The following is a 22,448-nucleotide window of genomic DNA, read 5'->3' on the forward strand; positions in this document are numbered from 1 at the left end:
GCACTGCCGGAACTGGGTATGATTTTTGTACCAGACTGCCTTTTTCGAGAACCAAATCGGCTCCTACTCCGGAGCAAGGTCTAACCAGCACAAATGGTACTACCCGTGACGTAAGTATACATTGATTGGCCAAACGTGTACGAAAACACCCTCACCTGCCATATTTTAAAAAGCCATGTAAACATACTGTAAACATTGTGTCAACTTATTTTGCAAGTCTGACGAACAGCGATAGATTTGACAGACGCTGAAGTGCAGGCACTTGTAGCACTGTCAGTTGTCATTGGAGAATCTTAGTCCTCCTTTCTGTTCTTTCAATCGCTTTACATATACGTCGACATTCCATGTCCATTATTGTGAAACACAGCTCCGATCACAGCGTTCTCCATCCTCCTGTTATTAACATTGGTCTTCTTTTTCTTTTTCTTGAATTTTTTTGAATTTTTTGAATATAGAACACAAACTGTGTGTTTTAATTGCCTTTCTATTAGTACTATGTTGAATAGTACACAAGTAATTTTCCAACTCTTTATGAAACACTGTAAAACAGTTTTTTTTTTTGTTAGAAAATGTACATTTATGAATGTGAAGCTTAACCAACAAAATAAATAGATTTATAACAAAAACTTCGTTATTTACATTTTCATAATTAAAATAACAAAAAAAAACAACATCCAAAAAAAAAAAAAAAAAAAAAAAAAACCACCCTTTCATAAACAAACATAGAGACATCATACCATAACTTTTTAACATAACTACAGTGCCAGAAGATACATACAGAAGGTACAGTTTCCAAGTGCAAAGAGCAAAAAGAGCAATTAACATCAATATCCTTCATTCTTCTTTGTTTTCGTTGTTGAACGGCTCGCACAAATGATGTCGCTGTCGACCAGCTTATGTCACTTCCTAATACACACTATCGGTGCGAATGCAACCCTTTAAATGGTACTGGGAATGGGAAATAGTTCGCGCAAAATCGTCCCAGTACTTTAGTACTGTACATTTAGTTCTGGAACTAAAGTGGTGCGAAAGGCCCTTTTTTCTCTCTTTCTCTCTCTCTCTATTTCTCAGGCACCTTAGGCAATGTTTGAGAGGTTTGGAAGGGTGCTAAAGGAATGCTGAGCGAGATCCAAACTTACGGTTACCTCACCCTACAGAACCATTTTTCTCCTGGAACAGATAGAAGTAGAAATAGTCATTGTTTTTTAAAAGCTGGGTGTAATTTTATTTTTTGTTTGCAGCAAATCTGGGTTCTTTCTGGGTCAGTCTTGTAAAGATTCATATTTCATACCAAAATATGATACAGTAGTGAGAAGGTATTTTATTAATAACAATAATACATTTTTATTATTTATTTACTTATTTTTGCTGACTAAAAATTGAATATGGTTCCTGCAAATGTTATTTGAGATGAATGTTGTGCAATGGTCATCTATTGAGGAATGGTTCTCCTTAATGACAGAGGACTGTTGTGACCTGACCAACGCCTTCCTTCAGCCCCACCAAAGAGGCAGGCCTGAACATACAGGGTGTAGCTCAAATCCAATTTCTGTTCTCGTGGGGAACGCCAAAAACAGAGCATATGGTTTTTCCGCACCATAAATCTCTCACTAAAATGTCCACCACATGACATTTCAGTATGGCTTCTAATCAGTTTAGCCACGATTATAAACATTCACACAGCCGTAAACTCACAACAGTAAAGCTTTCAGAGTTGTTTAGATAAGGCAACCACTTATTCAGAGTTTTACTCCCGTCTTGTAAACAGCTTCGTGAATTAGTCATCCCCTGCAAGCCAGTCAGCCTGGGGCCCGAGACTCTATTTGCTGCTTTGTTGAATGAATGCATCTTTCTTTTGTTTTAACAGTGCTGTAGCTCAATTGTCGTAGGTCTTTATCACCTCAAACATCTCCAATAGGGCTTGAAGGTAAGCTGAAAGGTGTGAATTCATAGCATAGCCTTTGGCAAAGTACTCCACCTCTTTTTTTTTTTTTTTTCTTCTTTTTTTTTTCTAAACCCAGGAATGTCAATCCCAAATGGAATCCCTGATTGCAAAGATCTGGATCTCACCTTTGAAACTTATGAATGGGCAGAACTCCCCCCACACAATGAGACCTGCGCATTAGTGTTATTTGGTGTTTGTTTTAAGAGGATTTAATTGGGGCCATGTGACAGTTGTGTACCAACAAGACTGACCATGTTAATGTGATGTGATTTTCAGAGCCGGGCCTCTTGGCAGTGCCTCCTTTTGAAAGGAGACTAGTCAACGGCCTCTTCATTTCAAAAGGCTTTTCAGTTTAGTGATTTTGCCCATAAAACTTGGATTTACCTTCAGCACACAAATTAAATACATTTGACACTTTTAAGGGCTAAATCTTTTGCCCTCCCCTCTTCTTCATTTCTTACAAAGATATTGTTTTAGTTTTTGTGTTTTCTTTACTCTCGCTCTAATCAGAAGCTGGCCACCATGTTTAAGGAGGAACTACTAAGCAGCCATTGAAAACTCTAATGGAAGTGAAAACTCCTGGCAGATTTTTTTATTTTTTTTTTTTACACCCTCAGTTCCTGAATTTAGTCTTTCTCTCAGGGCCGATGTGTTCCATCTCAAGGCTCTGTCTCTCCTCATGCTTGGTTTAAAGTGGATTTATGGTGGTCTCTTTAGACAGCTGCTGCCTTTCTTCGCTCATTTTTCAGTGTTGAACTCATTCTGAAATGTTATGATATATAGAGTTCCACAAGCACAATGCACATTTGTCTGTGGTGCTGGTTTAAAATTCAAGTAGTAGGTCTGCAACATAAAGAATGTGATTCAGCTTGGTCTTTAGGAGGATGTTTAGAAGGACAGAATGTAGAACAAAGTCCATTTATGTCAAGGGGAGGGAGTTGCAGTGTTGTAGCAGCTGAGAACACTATCCAAATTAAAATTTAAATGCTCAAAAAAAGGATGTTAAAAAAAAGTTAAATGTTTAAAGTTTGGTAACTTGTTAAATGATAAAATAATAAAATATGTTTGGTAAGGTTTTTTTTTCGTTTTTGAAAGAAGAATCTTATATTCAACAGGGTTGCATTTATTGGATCAACAATAGAGTAAAAACAGTTTTATTGTGAAATATTTTTGCAAGTATTTTTATGACTGTTTTCTGTTTTAATACATTTTAAAATGTAATTTATTCCTGTCTTGACAAAGCTGAATTTTCAGCAGCTGTTACAGTCTTCAGTGTCAAACAATCCATCAGAAATCATTCTAATATGCGGTTTTGCTGCTTAATATTTTTTTGTAGAAACCATGATTCATTTTTTTTGAGGATTCTTTGATGAATAGATTTAACTGTAACAATGTAAAAGTCTTTAATGCCACTTCTGATCAGTTTAATGTATCCTTGCTGAATAAAAGTAGAAATTTCCTGAAAAAAGCTTACTGATTAGAATGAAATAGTGGGTTAGTGAGGCCTGTGTTTTTATGGTTTGCACACAAGCCTCAGCATGTTGCCTGAGCCCTTCTCTCATCTTTCATAATGACCAGTTAAGCCACACTGAACCGCACAGTGCTTTTTCATGAACTTCCTCACCTCCTTCAGAGGATGTGCTTTAAATTTAATGCCATATATTTATATATTTCCTATTCCCCCTTTTTATAATGCCAGTAAAGTCTTTTGCACCCAGACCCATGATCTTTTGATGACAGATGCAGGTGATGAGAAGGACATTTTGAGTTCTGGACCGTACAGTTTGTTTTTAATAGTACAATGGCCTCTTATCACAAAAAAATCATAGAAAATGCTTCATGATATAATGTGGCTAAATGTATTTTTCTTTACTCATCCTTGCGCCTCATTAGGTACTTTATGGCAGCAGTTTTTGCTCAACCGAGATGAACCTCTTGTGTGCCTTGCATTGTTTGATTTAGTGACAAGTTTCATCAAACATGTCTCTCCCCCCCTGTGGTCTTGGATGTTATCTTCTGTGTTTGATCTCTTTCTTTTAAGACCCTTTCACACTGCGATTCCGGAAAATACATGGGTAATGTGTCCCAGAAATTGTTCCCGGGTTGCTAGATTTTGCCCCTTTCACACGGCCAGTGATTTCCCGGAATATGTGCGTGCGTTCACACACAACCCGTAAAGGTGCCGTAATGACACCCTTTACGGCATTGGTTCTGGCTTTTGTTCACAAAGAGCTCGTTCCGAGACTGAACCCGGCAATGTTACTAGGTCCCCAACTTGTTTGCGTTCACACAGAAGGGGATCCGGCAATTTTCCTGCAATTTTCCGGGACCAACGTGCAATGTGAAAGGGGCTTTAATCATTTACATTTACATTTAATCATTTAGCAGATGCTTTTATCCAAAGCGACTTACAAATGAGAACAGTAGAAACAATCAGATCAACAAGAGAACAACAACGGTATACAATGCTATGACAAGTCTCAGTTAGTCTAGTACAGATCACGTAGCCAGGGTTTTTTTTTTGTTTGTTTTTTTTTAAGAATATGATAGAAAAGAAAAGGTAAGTACTAGTATTAGTTGGTTAAGTGCTGGCGAAAAAGATGAGTCTTTAGATGTTTTTTGAAAATGAGTAAAGACTCAGCTGTTCGAATTGAGATCGGGAGGTTATTCCACCAGCTGGGCGTAGTCCAGGAAAAGGTACGTGAGAGTGATTTTGAACCTCTTTATTAACAGACTTTACATAACACTCATTAAATCCCTCTATCAGACCACCACAACAACTACAATACACTCCACAAAAAACAAAAACACATGCAAGAATCTGCCTGACCCCCTACACTTGGCGTCACTAAATGCGGAAACACATTCCAGTCAGTTCAACCAGTTACTACCCCCCTCCCGCTTCGACGACTCCTATCCTTGTCACACAGTCACAGTTCTGATTACAGGTATGTGACTGAGAGAAATTGCATCTTAATGAGTCTGTTTACAGCAAAGGCTGATAACCAGAGATATCGTGACCTTGAACAAGGCACATAAACCCAGATCATCCCAAAGGGTGTTGTCCCTATAAAAAAGTGTTCTAACTCATCCCAGTGTGACATGTTGTCCGTACTAAAGGCGAAAACAGAATTTGATTATTTGATGTTTTGGAGCAAGATTTTGGACCAATGAAATCTCACAGAGGGTGGGGCTACATGAGGCTGCAGCTGGTTGGGACACTTCATTCTATTTGGTGAAGATATGACTGCATGTGTCTGTAAGTGTGTACAGGACAGATTGTGAAAGACAGGAAGTGGAATAGAATGTCCCTGTCTGAGAACTTGAAAGCTAAGCTTGATATTTGCAGAGATGTTGATGGTGGATAATGATATGCCTGAGACAGTTTGATCTGAGCAGCATGAAAATGTATGGTTTGGCTTATTCCATCCTCTATCTATTCAGCCTCCCAATGGGGAGCCCCACAGTTTTTATCATCAATACCCGGATTGTTCTGGAAGGAGTGGTGGAATTTCTCTTGTTCTTCTGCTCAGGGTGGTCCTGAATTTGAAGGGCTTGGTAAAGCCATGTACTTCTGTCATTCATTCATTCAACACTCTTCATGGACTTCTCACAACTTCTTCACAAGTGAAATAATGTGGCAGCTTTTTTATTTTATTATTTACACCCACTTAAATTAGGAATATACTGTGGGATACAAACAAATATCTTAAACTTTTGGAAAAATATAGGCTTTTTTTTCATTGGATAAGAACAACATTTTTTTCAACTGGATAACAACAACATAAATTTTGATAGATTTAGACTCTCCTTCTGCTCATAACAATTTTTTTCGGCTTCAGGGGACACCTGTGGTTACTTCCCTCACAGCTGCAGTCGATGATGGTTTAGGTCTGCAAGTGTCTGCTCTGTTGACCCAAAGGAAATGAATAACTGCCCAAAGGATTTGCAATATTTTTGGGATCACAGGTTTCCTTTTTTTTCTGGCTGCATATGTCTTATTAGGATGTTTTTCTTTTCTTTGCTCTGTAACTGTAAATGTAATGTATTTTACTACTATAATACTTCTGCCTCATTGTTTGGAGATGTTTGAAACAGTCCTCCACATTAATTCTCCTATTCCAGTATGTAGACCCTGAAATCACCGCCTCTAAGTCTCCAGTGGCTCAGTGACAAAGATGAGATGTCATCAAGTGTAAGTTCAAAGACCATCCAGCACAGCGTCCCCCACAGGGCCTGACCCTTTCCTCTTCATGTGTGCCCTGGCTTCAGTCATGCTTTTGAGCTCCAGCACTGCTCCAGTGAGCACTATGAGTCAGTGCTCAAGTGCTCTTTGTCTGTCTTCCTGAAGTGCATTGGCTACGTGAAGGAACTTTTTTGTTTTCCTCTCAGCCAGCTTCTGGCACATTTCTTCACGGCTTTGCCAAAAAATTTGGTTCGTCTTGTTTTGCAAGGATGCCGGGGAGACTTCAGAGGTGAGGCATCAATGATGGCACTATTTGACAGCGGAGTACATATATGACTCATTTGTGAATGTTTTAAGGCATTGCATTTGTTTGGGTGTTAGGTTTTAAAAGTCATCCTGGTGTTGTCGGATCCATGGCGTAGCAGTGCCATATGTGGATGTGTTGGGTTGAGGACTTAAATGGGAAATGGTCCTTTTTTGGCCCAGTGTTCTTGCAATCGTTCCCAGTCTTTGTTTCAGTGCACCTTACCTGCAGTCAATTACTATATGATCAAGAGACAAATTAAGGTAAAATCATGGCTTGAAAACATCTGGATAAGGGTTATGAGTAAGAGTAAGCTGTCCACTGAGAGAGGAGTAGAATTTGAAAGGTCCATGAGAAATATGGACATGTGTTAGATAAAACTCTTGCTGGAACATACCTTTCACTCGCTGTCTGAATTTGTATCCGGGAATTTTCCAGTGTGCATGCATGGGAATATTGTCTTATTTCATGAGTGTGACCGTCGTCAATTTCACTCTTTTGCAGGAGCCAATGCAGTGATTTTGTAAAAAAAACATCAAAAATCTTTCATTTTCTGGTCAATCTTAAAATGATATTTTGCCAAAACATTTAAAAATCTTTCATTTACTCACCCTCATGTTGTTCCAAATCCATTTGACTTTAGTTCCGTAGAACACAAAAGATGGTTTTGCCCATACAATGAAGGTCAGTGGGGTCCAAAACAATTGTCATTGTATGGACAAAAATATATTTTCCTAAATATCTTCTTTTGTGTTCCACAGAAGAAAAAGTCATACAGGTTTAGAGCAACATGTGGGAAAGTAAATGGTGACAGAGTGTTCATTTTTTTTAAGCTATTTTTTTGTTCTGTAGAGCAAGTGCAAGTTCACTCAAAAATTGGGGTGAGCTGTAGCTCATTAGCATTTAAAGAGACATGCACTGAAAAGGGTCGCTGTGAACAAAGCAAGGTAAAAAGGGTGTCGTTTTATACGACCATTGAAGAATTTTATCCAAAGTATGTTGCAGATATTTCATGAAGACCCTAAAGATTCATACTAACTTGTGGAAAATGGGCATCCGATGTCCCCTTTAATATTTTTTAGGATCATGACAGCTAGCTATTTTTTGGTGAATGAACCTTTGAAGTCTTTGATTCACCTTTGAGTCATTGTTTGTTAAGCACTACTTGAGGCATTGTCGACTTATTCACTGACAGAAAAGCAGAAAGCTCACGCCCTATTGTAAAAATCTCTCTCACTTCTGTTGAACTTTGACCTTGACAGCATGATGTGTGCAGGGGGCTCCTAAAAGTCAGCAAGTTCATTTTCATGTTAACAGCCATAATACTCTCAGAAACTGCTGCAAGGTACGAGTCTCTTTGTCATTGCTTTAAATCAGTCCCTGCTTTAGCTGCAGTTTAACTTTTTGATGCAATCTCTGTGTTTTTACTTAACACACATTGTCCCTAGTTTTTGTGGATTTGTTTGGAGAGCAAATTCCTAGCTAAAGCAAACTTAGGGCCCCCCGTGGCCCTGCTGAAAGATGGTGTCATTTTCTTCACACTAAATAAATGATGTCTCTCCATACCATTTCCATTTGGCCCCCGGTTCCAGTTTCTCCCAAACACACACAGCTTGCTCAGACATGCAAAAATATGTCTTTACAAGCTCCATATAATTCCCCAGAAGACCCCGAAAATCAGACTAAAACAAAAAAATAACAAAAAACTAAAAAAAAAAAAAAAAGAGATTAAAAAAAAAAAAAAAAAAGAGATTAGAGTTTAGAGATTATGCTCGTCTTTTTACAAGACTTTTTTTTTTTGCATGTTATGCTTTAAATAGTGAAAAGAAGGATTTCAGGGTGATTGATGATGAAATGAATACAGTAGTGGCAGAGAGATAAAAATAGTGTTTAAAAGAAGAGATTAAAAAGAGAGATTTAAAAACATAAACTAGTTTAAAACAAGTGCCAGGTTCTGAAACTGAAAGGTAGACTATGTGGTGTAAAAGTCAAATAAAACTTTTTTCTTTACATTTTGAATACGTATTGTTTTTAAAAAGATCTTTAAATTGTTTTTAAGGGAAAAATATATTTTTTGAAATATTATAAATAAATTCATAAACACCACCTGACATTTTTCAACCTGAACTAATCTAAATAAAAAATATCAATTAAAAACCTGCTCATCGTAGAAGTGGTGCATTCAAGTCATTGTCAATTATACATTTCATTATACTTTGAATAAATAATGCACCAAAATATTATGTCACAATCATTTGGAAATTGGGAAGTCCCCCTCATATTTCTAAGGTGGTTACAGCCCTGATTATTTCAGCAGCTAGAGGGAAAAAATTAGCAGAACAATGGAAATTTGAGGGCATGGATTTGCAGATCTTATCAGGCAGGAAGGAGCTCTCAGGCACTTTGTGGAACAAGGTTATGTTTGCATGGCGTTACGCCAGCTGTGTATAATATCAGTCTTGTCTGCTTAACCTTGATCCCTTTTTCTGTGCAGTCTTTCAGAGATGCGTGTATGTTTGGCACCTGCAGTGCTGACTTAGTGTCTTATCCAGTCCTTGAATCCAGCTCTATCTGCTAGTGGGCCGTACCGAAGCACAGATTGTTTAGAAAAGAGAGCTTATGGTATCCAGTCATCTTCCGCTTTATCTGAACTCTGTTCTACCTTTAGTTAGCAGACACTACTACCAGTATATCTGTGTGATATCTGCCTGGCATTCTCTGTACATTATAGAGCACATCTCACTAATCTCACTTCTTTGTTTACCTATGCTGCATATCCTCACCATACCTGATCATATGTTTATCTCAAACTTTCCCATGCAATGCGTGCCGACTCTGCACCCCAACTATTTAAAATTGGTTGCATTTCCCATTTATATATTAGACTGGTAATGAACCATCCAACTCTGTTTTAATGCTTTACGATGTTAAATCTCAGTGCTTTCAATGTGTTTTGAAGGAATGAAGATTAAACTGTAGTATTCAGTGCCTTATATTGCCTTCTCTCCTCTTCTAGGCAAGGCTTTCGACATCACCTATGTGCGTCTGAAGTTTCACACCAGTCGTCCTGAGAGCTTTGCCATCTACAAGCGCACTAGTGAAGATGGGCCCTGGATTCCCTACCAGTACTACAGCGGCTCCTGCGAGAAGACCTACAGCAAGATCAACCGCGGCTTCATCCGCACTGGTGAGGACGAGCAGCAGGCTCTGTGCACAGATGAGTTTAGCGACATCTCACCGCTCAGCGGAGGAAACGTGGCCTTCTCCACACTCGAGGGCCGACCCAGCAAATATAATTTCGACAACAGCCCTGTACTGCAGGTAAACGAGTCTCCTGTCTTTTTTTTTTATCTCTCACTCACCCTCCCTTGATTGCTCTAACTCATGAAGCCAAAAGCGTTCACATCAGTCACAGTCTCAGACATAACAAAGTTATAAGTGGGAATCGAAAACTCCGTTTCCAGATGTGTGGCTGTGTTGTAATGTGTGATTGCGGCCAAGTTACTTTTCCAAGATTTTTCTGTCCAGATTGAGTAACATTCCACAGCCTCAAACAAACAGCTCGTCAAAAGTGTTTGCATGTGAGCGATATTAGTATTTGGAAAATATTACAATAAAACACATTTCCATTTACAAGTTGCTATTGTAACTGCAATAGCAGAAAATAATGATAAAAGTGATAAAATTGATAAAGTAATAGTAAAATAGTAGTAGGATTGGCACATTGAGTTTGTTTAGTTTCAATTTAGTAATGTAGTAAATAGTAATACAGATTTAAAGGTGCTGTATGTAAGATTTTGACTCTACTAAAGCATAAAAATGCCATAATATGTTTGCAGATATTTAAGATACATGCTAAGTTAACATACTTGTTTATCTGAAAAACAATGCTACAGTCAGTTATTCTCCTTTGAAAATGTGAAATCTTTGTTTTGGTTTGTGAAACCCACCCACTGCCAGTTTACCCAATTGCATTTCAGCATCCTGGGTTGCCAGGTGTCACTGCATATTTCATTTCATTCATCATCAAGTGTGCTCGTTCCTGTTTGTGTCGTCAATCTGGCAACCTGCGTGTGCCTCAAGTGTGAGGAGGAGGGGCCGGGTGAAAAAAAACCCTCTCCAGTATTTTGAATTTGGACTGCAATCCCTAGTTCATCCACTCGGTGTCAATCCTACATACAGCACCTTTAAGAAATCTCTTACGCTCACCAAGGCTGCAGTTGCCTGATCAAAAAAAAAAATGTAATATTGTGAAATGTTATTACAGTTTAAAAATTTGATTTATTCTTAGCTGAATTTTCAGCAGCTATTCACTCTTCAGTGCCACGTGATCTTTCAAAAATCATTCTAATATGCTGATTCATTGCTTAAGAAACTTTTCTCATTACAGTTGGAAATGGTTTTGCTGTTGTTGTTTTTTTTTTTTTTTGGTTTGTTTGTTTGTTTACACTTCTTGAGCCTAAACTTTTTATTGGTGCTATACTTTTATATATATTTTTATTTTATTTTAATTTATTTATTGCACAATTATTATGTTGCTTCACAAAAGCATGAATTTTATTTTTAAATTGGTTTACGACATGTTTCTGCCCATTACACACCACAGGATTACTGTTATGCAGAAATCCTACTGTTACATTGTTTAATTTCACCAGAACTTGATTTATTTCCCGAGACCACAACCACAGAGAAAAAAAAAAAAAAACCTTTTCAGACTAGTTAGCTGAATAAGTGTTACATTGTTTCATTTCACCAGAACTTGATATATTTCCCGAGACCACAACCACAGAAAAAAAAAAAAACCTTTTTCAGACTAGTTAGCTGAATAAGAGACAGAGGCTCAACCCAATGTGAGCTGAGTCAGTCTTTCCGTGTGCTGACTATGGAATTTGTTGTCAGGCAGAGAAAGCGCACTGCATGCCGAGCCAAAACAAGATGCTGCCGTGGTTACAGGGAGGCGAAAAGAGGTTAAGTGTGTGAGAGATGAGCAGGAGTGGGTGGACAGCATATGATGTATGGCTGAATTGATGCATGCAGGCAGGCAGGCTGGGGTGTGTTTGTGAGACCCGTGCTGCGCTGTCCAGGTACTACGTCGCCTCCCGCTCCCTCAGCACAGCCAACAGTTTCAACACGTTACTAGGTGTTGAACTCATCATCTGTCATTAATATCATAAGTTGATAATTAGCTGTTAGTTTTAGATGTTCTCTTTTGTGTTTCCAAGCAGTGCTAATGGTTAGATCTGGTTGTATCTCATTTCTTGGGGGCTGAAAAGGGTTAAAGTGAAAGTGCACTCAAATGTGAAAATCCTGTCATCATCATTTTGCTTAAAACAAATGATGTAAGTTTTCCGTGAAATACAATAGGAGTCCTGTTTGCTCTTTTCCAGACATTGAAAGCGGATGGTGACTACAACTGTCAAGCTCAAAAAATGACCTTATGAATAGTGCAAACATTTGACATGCTATATTCAGACTCTACTAACACCATCCTTGCAGAATTTAGAGTCCAAATGATCTGTTTTATAATTTTAGTTCTGAGTAACTTTTGCTTTTAATCACGAGTAACGTAGTAGTGCTGTAAAGATTTTTTAAATCTTTTAAAAATGGATTATTATAAAATGTATATTATTTTAATAGTAATTTAGAAACACTATAAACATGGAACATTTCACTTTAAGTTACAGCTAAAATGACACTACAGATAAAATATTATGAAAAATAAAATTGTGATATACAGTAATAGTGATATAAAATTACTCGCACCTTGACAGAAGATTTGGATTATACTGTCCATCCCTAATCTATCTAGCTTTGATCATTAGTGATAATCCTCATATTTCATTGGGATAAATCAGTGTTTATGTGGCAGGTTTCTCTAGGGGAAGAGAACTGTGGTATCTTTGGCTGTCTTCCCAAACAGGAACATGCTCTAAATCACGGCTGTCTGCTATGGATAAGGTGTCAGAATGACTTAAGGATGTTTCCTCCTCAGTTCCAGCAGGGGTTTGGTGGACTGAAAATGTTCACTGGTGTTACAGGGTTGCCTGGCTCCACTTTGACCCCTGTGTTATTCTGTCAGCCCTGCTTGTAAAATAACAACGTTTATAGTGAAACTAGAGGAAACGCTTGTAAAGCTTTCAAAAACAGGACTAAAGTCTTGGTCTGAGTCCTGTTGTCGTTGGTTCCTGAGATTGTTTCCATTGGCACTCCCAGCATGTGGCCACAAACAAGGCAAAGTTCAACTGCAAGTACTGTGCGGCATTATTCTAAATGACATTTACATGCTAAACATCACACTGGTGTTTTTCTCTTCCCATGAAACCTTTCTACAGACATTACAGTGCCTCAACGTGACTCCCGCGGGTTTTGTTTAGATTAGAGGCCAGAGGATGTATTTTCTTTCGACATCTGCACATAGAACAGATGGGAAGAATTCTTCCCTCTCTCTAACAACAAAAAATTATCTTACCAAAAAATGAGCTAGTCTTCTCTGGGCTTTCTCTATCTACATTCTTGCTTTTATTGTCTCATTTTGTTTTATTTTATTATTTTTTTAAATGCCTAATTTGTAATTCCGTTTCTCTCTGTCAGGATTGGGTGACTGCCACGGACATCAGAGTGACCCTGAACAGATTAAACACTTTCGGAGATGAAGTTTTCAATGATCCCAAAGTTCTCAAATCCTACTACTATGCCATCTCTGACTTCGCTGTGGGAGGAAGGTACATTTTCACTCTGTTGCTTCGCTCTCCAGCGTTAATATGTCAACATATAGTTTAATGATGCATTCACATATCTTCCTGGTATTCAGACAATTGATATCAACAGCTCCATCTGGAATGCTGGACATGTGACCCGAAATATGAGTCTTTGAGCAAACAAAAGAAAAGAACCACCGCTTTGAAAGATTAGATCGTTGCAGTGTGAGCTTTCATGCTTTGAGCGATATAGGTTGATTGGGATGCATTGCTTCATTTTAAAATCTTTCTGCATGGGAAAACTCACTCTCTGTGACAGCAAGCCTCTAGTTAATAGAATTCCTTGTTTTAACCAGTTTGTTTAATTGTATATGCAAAAAAGGACCAAAACAATGAATTCCTATGCAATTATCTTAAATCTAGACACAACAATTTAATAACTACCTTTTTACTTTCTGTCTGTGGAATCTATAAACTCTGACAGTGAGCTTTAGAGATGAAGGACATGCTGAAGAAGCCCGTATGAGGGATCAGAGCACTGTCGAGCAAGTGTGAAACATCTCTAGGTGCATCATTGCATGTCTTTTCACCTTAAACTGTTTGAAATATGGAGCAGATTTCCATTACACAGCCCACATTCCCTACATTCCTGCCTGGGAGTGCTGGATTATAGAGCGCAGTGGAACTGGAGTGGGGCGGGCAGAGAGTCTGGAAAGGGAAGGGAACAAGGCTGAGGCTGCAGATAATCATTTACACCTGTTCCCTTACGGCCTGTGGGCTCCTGTCCAGCTTCAACATCAGTGCTTACGGACAGCCGTATGTTCCTCAAGTGATCTGATCACCAGAAACGTACCATCCTGGGAGTTTTATTGTATCCGTGATAAATATATATTAGGATAAGGGAAGACTGCATGTCCGATGAGTGCACGTCCTCCAAGTTATTATTCCTCACGTCACCTTTTCCATGATGCTTTGCCAAGGATCACCTGAGACAATGTGCAAGAGTTGGCTTTAACTGCACAAGCCCTCTCTTGTTCTGAGTCCTCTGCCAAGGTGTCTTTATTGGTGAATATGTTCGTTGCTGTGTGCTCAAGTGGAGTTGAGTACAAGTAAGTTTTTGTGCCCAAACTATGACACTGAATTGGTTTTTGCAGTGAAGATTTGGAACTAGTTTTCTCATGTTTCAGGGTATCTTTCATTTTATTTTGTGTAGCTTTCACTCCAAGTTGCACATTTAATTTATGCAACAAAAAAAAAGAGAAAAAGAGCTGAATTTGCAAATAAAAGCTGTGTTTTCATCCCATGTTAAAGAAAATTTTCGCAAAGTTGTGAAAAACAGAAATTGAAGATAAAGCCACTGACACACTTTTAATAAATGTTATACATTTTATTAAGTGGGAGCAAATAGATGGTTTAAGGAAGTAACAGTAGCCAATCATTTGTGCGTATTATTCAATCACATGACTTTTTCAATGCATATCTCAGAATTTATGCCGTACATACATTTTCATTTTAGTTTGCCGCCTTAATGGATAAAAAAAAATGGCAAGCAGTCTTGTACATATATTTGTGCATTTTGGAAATATATTATAAATAATATATTAATAATAAAATAATATATATATTAATAATGGACGCTAAGCGCAGCGCTGCTTCTTGGATAACTCACAGGTATCGCACATCAGACGTGTCACGTACAGTTCAATACAGTAATCCAAAACAGTTAATCTAATCACCAAACAGGCAAAAGTTCAATTCAAGAATGAAAGTAGCATCAATGAGTTTGAAGTTTGAAAAAAGAGAAGTGTGATCTTTATTATTAAAGCTCTCTCTACATGAAACATGCAGACTTTATTTAAGGCACAGAGAGACAAACGTTTTACTGAAAATGCACAATACACAATCTTCCAACATAGGATGATGTTATTATCTGCATTAACAAACATTTGGGACAAAAATAATGTGATTTAATGGAAAACTATGTGAGTGGTGCTCTGTCGCACCACGGACAGATGCCAGGTGGCACTGTCACTGTGCGTACACTAAGAAAACATTAGACCCATACTCGGAATTTGTGCTCTGCATTTAATCCATCCGAGTGCACACACACAGTAGTGAACACACACACCGTGAACCATGTTTCTGCATATTCTTGCCTGCTGTATCAAAAGATGGGCAAAAAATAAAGACACAGACATCAGCTACTCAATCTCAAAAAAAAGGTGCAGTGACATTTCGGTGATAGGCTCAACAAACATTGTCAGAGCTCTGTGTTTGAACAGCTTTGCGGCACGTTTGTGTTACGCACAACAACGGCAGGATGTGTACACATACAGTAAGTGTGCCCTATCATTGTGTGGTGGCCCTTTCGCACCTGACCGGTCTGTTACCTACTCCCTCCCCACCCAGGTGCAAGTGTAACGGCCATGCCAGCGAGTGTGTGAAGAACGAGCGCAGCAAGCTGGTGTGCAACTGCAAACACAACACAGAGGGACCAGATTGCAATGTGTGCAAGCGCTTCTACAATGACCGTCCCTGGAGGAGAGCCACCACTGACAACGCCAACGAGTGTCTGTGTAAGTTTGGTCTTCAGTGTTTAGTCAACTCTTCCTCAAAAAATGACTAATTTTGCTTTCACTGGTTTTCCTCCTATAAAGAAAAAATTCAAATTGTGATCATTTACTCACCATCATATCATTCCAAACCTTTATAAATAAAAATGGCCCTTTTTATACTGCCAAGCTCTAATTCTTCAAGAATATCATGCCCTTGTATTTTGTACCTTGTAACAGATTTGTGCACTATATTCCAAATATGTGCGTGTATATACACTTTCGTTTAAAAATTTGGGATCTGTGCAATTTTTTAAATAAATTATTACATTTATTTAGCAAGTATGCATTAAATTAATCAAAAATATCCAGTAAAGACATTTATAATGTTAGAAGAAAATCTACATTTAAAATTAATACTGTTATTTTTAACTTTCCTCAAAAATATTAAGCAGCTCAACCAGTTTTCATTTGATGATAATAAGAAATATTTCTTGAGCACCAAGGGTCTAAGACAGGAGCAATGGCTGCTGAAAATTAAAGGGATAGTTTAAGTCATGTGACTGATTCAGCTAATTAAAAAAAAAATAATAATAAAAAAATAATAAATACGAGCACCAATAAGATTATGTTCCCCAAAGTTTATGTATATACTTAGAAGACTCAGGCAATAAGTCATATGAAGAACTTTTAAGATATATTTGTCCTTTTGGGAGCTAGCAAAGAAATCAATTTATTTTACATGTACGGAAAACAAAATCTTAAAAATCCTGTCTAAGGTCATTTCTGCTGCCTTTTGTATTTCAGGAAAAAAAAAATTTTAGTAGAGCAGGGTTGAAAAGACATATGGGGTAGAAAATAAGTAAACACATTTTTTCCCATTTTGGGGGGGAACTATCCATGTCCTCTCAGCATTCAGTGGAATAAGTAGGATTCGAAAGATTCAAAATCCCACCTGTTTGACCTCCGTCATGAGTACATAGAGAACTGCAGTCTTTCCGCACAGACTAACCTTCTCCATAGTGAGTCACTTTTGTTTTCTTAAACCAAAGTTATATTGTATATGGAGGGGTTTCTGGGGTCCTCCCTCCCATTCTTTGGACGAATGCATGCAGGCACTTCCTGGAAATGCATGACTAATGTGCACATCTGATGTAGAGCAGCCTGAGAGCCAGTGTTCTCACACCCACACAGCTCCTGCTCCTCCATCATCTTATTTCCATTTCTGTCTCATGAATGTGTCCACTAATTGCTCAAGCAGAAAATCTTACTCGAAGTCCTGATGATTGCCAAACCACATCTGCATAATTCAGTTCCAGATTGCTCTGCGTAATAGTCCAATTAATGCCACCCCAGGGAATTTTTACATTTAAGTTCTGACTGTCTCTGTTTCAGCTTGTAACTGTAATGGGAAAAGTGCCGAATGTTACTTCGATCATGAGTTGTATCGTGCCACTGGTCACGGAGGTCACTGCCGCAACTGTGCTGACAATACGGATGGGCCGAACTGTGAGCGATGCTTGGACAACTACTACAGAGGCTCCTCTGGCCAGCGCTGTCTCTCCTGCAGCTGCAACCCTGTTGGTGTGTAACAGACATACTTCACCAATTTTTGTTTTTTGTTTTTATCTTAATCAAGGAGAAAAATAGAGAAACTGAACAGTGTGAGAAAAATGATGTGACGTGAGGGAACCAATAGGGTTTCATCACTATTTAACATTTTGTTTTGATGTAAATTTAAACGGGCCGAGTTTCTAACCATTTGTTTTACTGGTTCTTCACCTACAGGTTCTCTCAGTACCCAGTGTGACAACACTGGCAGATGTAGCTGTAAGCCGGGAGTGATGGGAGATAAGTGTGACAGATGCCAGCCTGGGTATCACACATTGACTGCGGCAGGCTGCAGGTAAAGTGCTTTAACTCCTTCATGCTGGCATGGCTTAAACCTCCAACCTGGAATACTTTCTTACACTTTATGACTTTTTAAGGATATATTTGATTTGCAGACCCATTAATCAGTGACTTTAAAGTTGATTCATTCTCCTTGACCTTCATGCTCCCTCTTTTCCCTTTACAGACCCTGCTCTTGTAATCCAGCCGGAAGCACACAAGAGTGTGATTTCCACACTGGACGCTGCCAATGTAAGGAAAATGTGGATGGATTCAACTGTGACAGGTCAGACTCATTACTTTACAAAACATCCACACACGTTCACACACAATGGCAACACCCCTGCTGTTAGTGTTGTCCATACTTGACTTGTTCACAATGACAAACGATATAATTACTAAGATTGTTTAAATATGTTCTCAAATTAGAAACGAGTCATCAACAGAATTAACTCAGACATCAACGCTCCAAAAGCCCCATAAAGATCGTCCACCTTTCAACTCCTGCTCTTTTATAAGGATTTCTGTCAGAGCTTTTATTAACAGACATTTCAAAAGGGGCGTCTGACATCTACACTGTTTTTCTTATGGAAAGTCCTCTGAGATCATGTGTGTGTCTGAGAAACAGAATTAGGACTCTCAGTGTCAGATGGAAGAGAAAATATTGTTCCCGGGTTGCTAGATTTTGCCCCTTTCACAGATTTCCCAGAATCTGAATAGAGCTGTACACAGAGCTGTATTTTAAAATATAATTGATTCCTGATTTTCAGCAGCCATTACTCCGGTATTCAGTGCCACATGATCCTTCAGAAATCATTCCACTATGCTGTTTTAGTGCTCAAGGAATATTTATTTTTGTTATCAGTTGTGTCCTGCTTAATATTTTAGTAGAAACCATGGTATATATATTTTTTCAGGATTATTTGATGAATGGAATATTCAAAAGAACAGAATTTATTTGAAATCAATATTGTAACATTATACATGTCTTTACTGTTACTTTTGATCAATTTAATGTGCTCTTGCTAAATAAAAGTAATCAATTCTTAAAAAAAAAAAAAACTTACTGTCCACAAATTCTTGTACGGTAGTGCAAAAGAAACATTACAATAAAGTACAGTAATTGCAACAATTCAGTGTTGTAATCAACTCATTTGTCTTTTTCTCCACAAATATTGATATTGTGATTAATTCAACTGATTAATTAGGATGTGATGTTTTTTGATTGGCACCCTTAATTTAAACATACATCCTAAAAATTTATCATTTCCATTTTGATTTTGCATAATCCCAGCTCTCCAACCTTCTTTTGTCTTGCACTTTGTGTGTTTCACTACACCTTTTGTGACAATAAAATAAATTATTATTCAAATGTTCATCAATGAGTTTTCATTAAGTAGTTCATCAAGTAGTGTGAATGGTGGTTTTGAAATATGTTAAAAGAGAAATAAATAAAACTGCAGTAATAATAATAATTGTATTTACATGGGGCTATAAGATTAAATTAAATGATTAAAATGTCCCTGAACTTTACAAATCAATTAATCAGCCATGCTGTCTCATTACTAATAAACTCTTGCCTCTTTCTCTTAGGTGTAAACTGGGCTACTTTAATCTGGACCCCCAGAATCCTCAGGGTTGTACTCCATGCTTCTGCTTCCAGCATTCCACTGTGTGTGAAAGTGCTGATGGCTACAGCATACACAAAGTTACCTCCACTTTTGACAGGGGTAGGTATCCAACCAATAGTGTGTCAATAGTGTCAACATCCTCTTTATACTAATTCCTAATGTTTTATAGTGCCAATGTAAAATCAGCCACAGTTACAAAGGATTGTGACATGGAGAATGAATAATATATGTTATGTATGTCATTGAATAGATGAAGAGGGCTGGAAGGGACAGCAGAGAGACAGCTCTATCGTTCCTGTGCAGTGGTCACCCACCACTCGAGAGATCTCACTCATCTCAGAAGACTACTTCCCCATCTACTTTGTGGCTCCAGGTATAATAGCAGACTTCTCTGTATGATAAAGGGGCAGAAGATTTCATGAATAAGACTGGTCTAATCATCTGGGATTTTTTTTTCTTTTTTGTTACTGTAGAGAAGTTTCTTGGTAATCAGCTGCTGAGCTATGGTCAGAACCTCACGCTGAACTTCAGGATTCAGCACCGTGATGCACGACTCTCAGCGGAGGACGTTGTGCTGGAGGGGGCCGGCCATCGTGTTGCTGTGCCACTTATTGCCCAGGACAATTCCTACCCAGGAGAGGAGACACAAACCTTTGTGTTTAGGTGAGGTCTTTGTGTTCCTTTTTAGTAAAACTAGGGCTGGTAATCGCTTAAGTCAAATTAATAAAAAAAAAAAAACATATTCAGGTACATAAGAATACAACAAAAACACTAATATTGTGAAATATTATTACAACTGTTTTCCATTTTATTATATTTTGATATATTATTCCTGTGATGGCAAAGCTGAATTTTCAGCATTATTCAGTAATATTTTATAAAAAAAAATTCAGGATTCTTCTATGAATATTAAGTTCACATTGTAAATTAAAAGTCAAATTCATCATAATACAGTGACATTTATTGCATGCATTGTGCCATAAAAATAAATATACTTAAAATTCATAGTCATCTCATTCATCTTTTTACAGATTAATTGATTTATACATATGGTTAGCTTATCTGATGTACTTGTAATGTTAAAAATCATCTCTTTTGTCATTTAGACTCCATGAAACTACTGACTATGCTTGGAAACCCAACTTGAAACACGCAGACTTCCAGAAACTTCTGCACAATCTGACTTCGGTTATGATTCGTGGAACCTACAGTGCAAAAAGTACGTCTACTAATTCACTGAAGCAAAGCTTTTGTTTTTAGATATTCTATTAAGATAAAATAGGAAGGTGTTTTAATTTCAGTTTGATTACAGTGACGTTGGGTTCCCTGTTGCATGATTCTTCAGGTCATTTTAAATGATACTTGAACTAACTTAATAATGTTTCTGCTATAGGTGCTGGTTATTTAGACAGCGTGTCCCTTGTGACTGCCCACCGTGGCTCTGGAACTCCTGCTCGTTGGGTTGAGAGGTGTACTTGTCCTCAGGGTTACGTGGGGCAGCACTGTGGGCAGTGCGATCTGGGATATAGGAGGAGCCAACCTGAGCTGGGCAGCTTTAGCAGTTGCGAGCCCTGCAACTGCAATGGACACAGTGACACTTGCGACCCTGTGACAGGTTTGTCATCACAACTGACTTATTTGTGTTGCTTTGCCACAGTGTTGATGTATCATTTACTTATCTGCTCTCAGGAGACTTGATGTTGATTTCACTATTTATTATCTGGATGTGGGCATTACGGAAGGTCATGTGCTCTAAATTCATGCAACATGAAAGCCATATTTTAGATGATGTCTGTACTTTGTTTTTACCCATAAAGGTCTTTAAAGACGGGTGAGCAATAGGAAAATTACATTTTAAGATTCAAGCCAAAACGGAGTTGTGAAAATACATATTTTTGGATTTTTCTAAAAATGCCATGCTTAGTCAAAATTCACTCTATACATACTATACTGCAGAAATAATCAGAGTAGTGGTGCTACTTTTTCCTCTGTGTTTATAAAACGTTGTGAGATGTGGTATTACATGGTGTCTTTGTTTCAAACTTGCAGGATTTTGTAACTGCCAGCACTACACTGCCGGCAAGAGCTGCGAGAGGTGTAAGGACGGGTTCTATGGTGACCCTATGGTCGGCTCTCCTTCAGACTGTAAACCCTGTCCCTGCCCAGCAGGTGCCACGTGTGCCGTGGTGCCCAGGACCAAAGAGGTGGTCTGTACAAACTGCCCAGCTGGAACCACAGGTACGGGCTCTGAGCATTCAGTCTGTTTAGAGATTCAATATAGTAAATAATACAGCACATGATCTCCAACTTTAACTGTCTCCAGGTAAGAGGTGTGAATTATGTGATGATGGCTTCTTCGGGGACCCTCTTGGTGAAAATGGTCCAATCAGGGCGTGCCGTGCCTGCAGCTGCAACAACAACATCGACCCCAATGCTGTAGGCAACTGTAACCGAGAGTCAGGCGAATGCCTCAAGTGCATCTACAACACAGCCGGAGTCTTCTGCGACCGTTGCAAAGAGGGTTTCTACGGCAATGCCCTTGCTGCAAATGTAACAGACAAATGCAAACGTGAGTGTTTATTTTTATTTTTTTATTACTTTTTAAAGGGTTTATTTCACAATACTTTCTCAGAGGTATAAAAATCAGGTCATGTAAGCTTAAAGAAAGTTTTATATATACATACACTACCATTAAAAATTTTATAAATGTATTTAACAAGGATGCATTAAATTCATCAAAAGTGACACAGACACTTTATTACACATTACAAATGATTTTGAAATAAATGCTGTTCTACTGAACTAGTCAAAGATTCCTGTTTGCACAAAAATATTAAGCAGAACAACTGTGTTTTAACACTGATAATAATTAGAAAAGCAATAAATCAACATATTAGAATGATTTCTGAAGGATCATGTGACACTGAAGTCTAAAGTAATAGGTGTTGAAAATTCTGCTTTGTCATCTTAAAATAGAAAAGTAATTTTAAATATAATAATATTGGTGGCACTTTATTTTACAGTCCTGTTCCTCATGTACATACTATGTACTTATTATAGTAATTACAATAACTATGTAATAACTAGGTACTAACCCTGAACCTACCCCTAAATCTAACCTAACCCATGTAGTTAGCTTGTATTACCAGAACTTTCTTTGATAAATACATTGTAAGTACACTATAAGTACATGTAAGTACACGTACTGTAAAATAAAGTACAACCATAATATTTCATAGTTT

General features: G+C 38.0%; 1 protein-coding gene across 1 annotated transcript in view; it reads left to right on the forward strand.

Moving 5' to 3' along the window:
- The window catches only part of LOC109108370 (laminin subunit gamma-1-like), a 55,033-nt gene that overhangs the window by 26,210 nt on the left and 6,375 nt on the right, over nucleotides 1–22,448 (forward strand). Inside the window, exons 2-14 of the mRNA XM_042776147.1 lie at nucleotides 9,452–9,756; nucleotides 13,027–13,157; nucleotides 15,543–15,709; nucleotides 17,081–17,269; nucleotides 17,474–17,591; nucleotides 17,763–17,861; nucleotides 19,169–19,305; nucleotides 19,457–19,579; nucleotides 19,680–19,869; nucleotides 20,313–20,425; nucleotides 20,600–20,821; nucleotides 21,256–21,444; nucleotides 21,530–21,775. Of these exons, the coding sequence (XP_042632081.1) occupies nucleotides 9,452–9,756; nucleotides 13,027–13,157; nucleotides 15,543–15,709; nucleotides 17,081–17,269; nucleotides 17,474–17,591; nucleotides 17,763–17,861; nucleotides 19,169–19,305; nucleotides 19,457–19,579; nucleotides 19,680–19,869; nucleotides 20,313–20,425; nucleotides 20,600–20,821; nucleotides 21,256–21,444; nucleotides 21,530–21,775 (2,229 nt within the window). The remainder of the gene's footprint in view (nucleotides 1–9,451; nucleotides 9,757–13,026; nucleotides 13,158–15,542; nucleotides 15,710–17,080; nucleotides 17,270–17,473; nucleotides 17,592–17,762; nucleotides 17,862–19,168; nucleotides 19,306–19,456; nucleotides 19,580–19,679; nucleotides 19,870–20,312; nucleotides 20,426–20,599; nucleotides 20,822–21,255; nucleotides 21,445–21,529; nucleotides 21,776–22,448) is intronic.

Source organism: Cyprinus carpio, chromosome A2 (assembly GCF_018340385.1).
Source record: "Cyprinus carpio isolate SPL01 chromosome A2, ASM1834038v1, whole genome shotgun sequence".
Taxonomy (NCBI): Eukaryota; Metazoa; Chordata; class Actinopteri; order Cypriniformes; family Cyprinidae; genus Cyprinus; species Cyprinus carpio.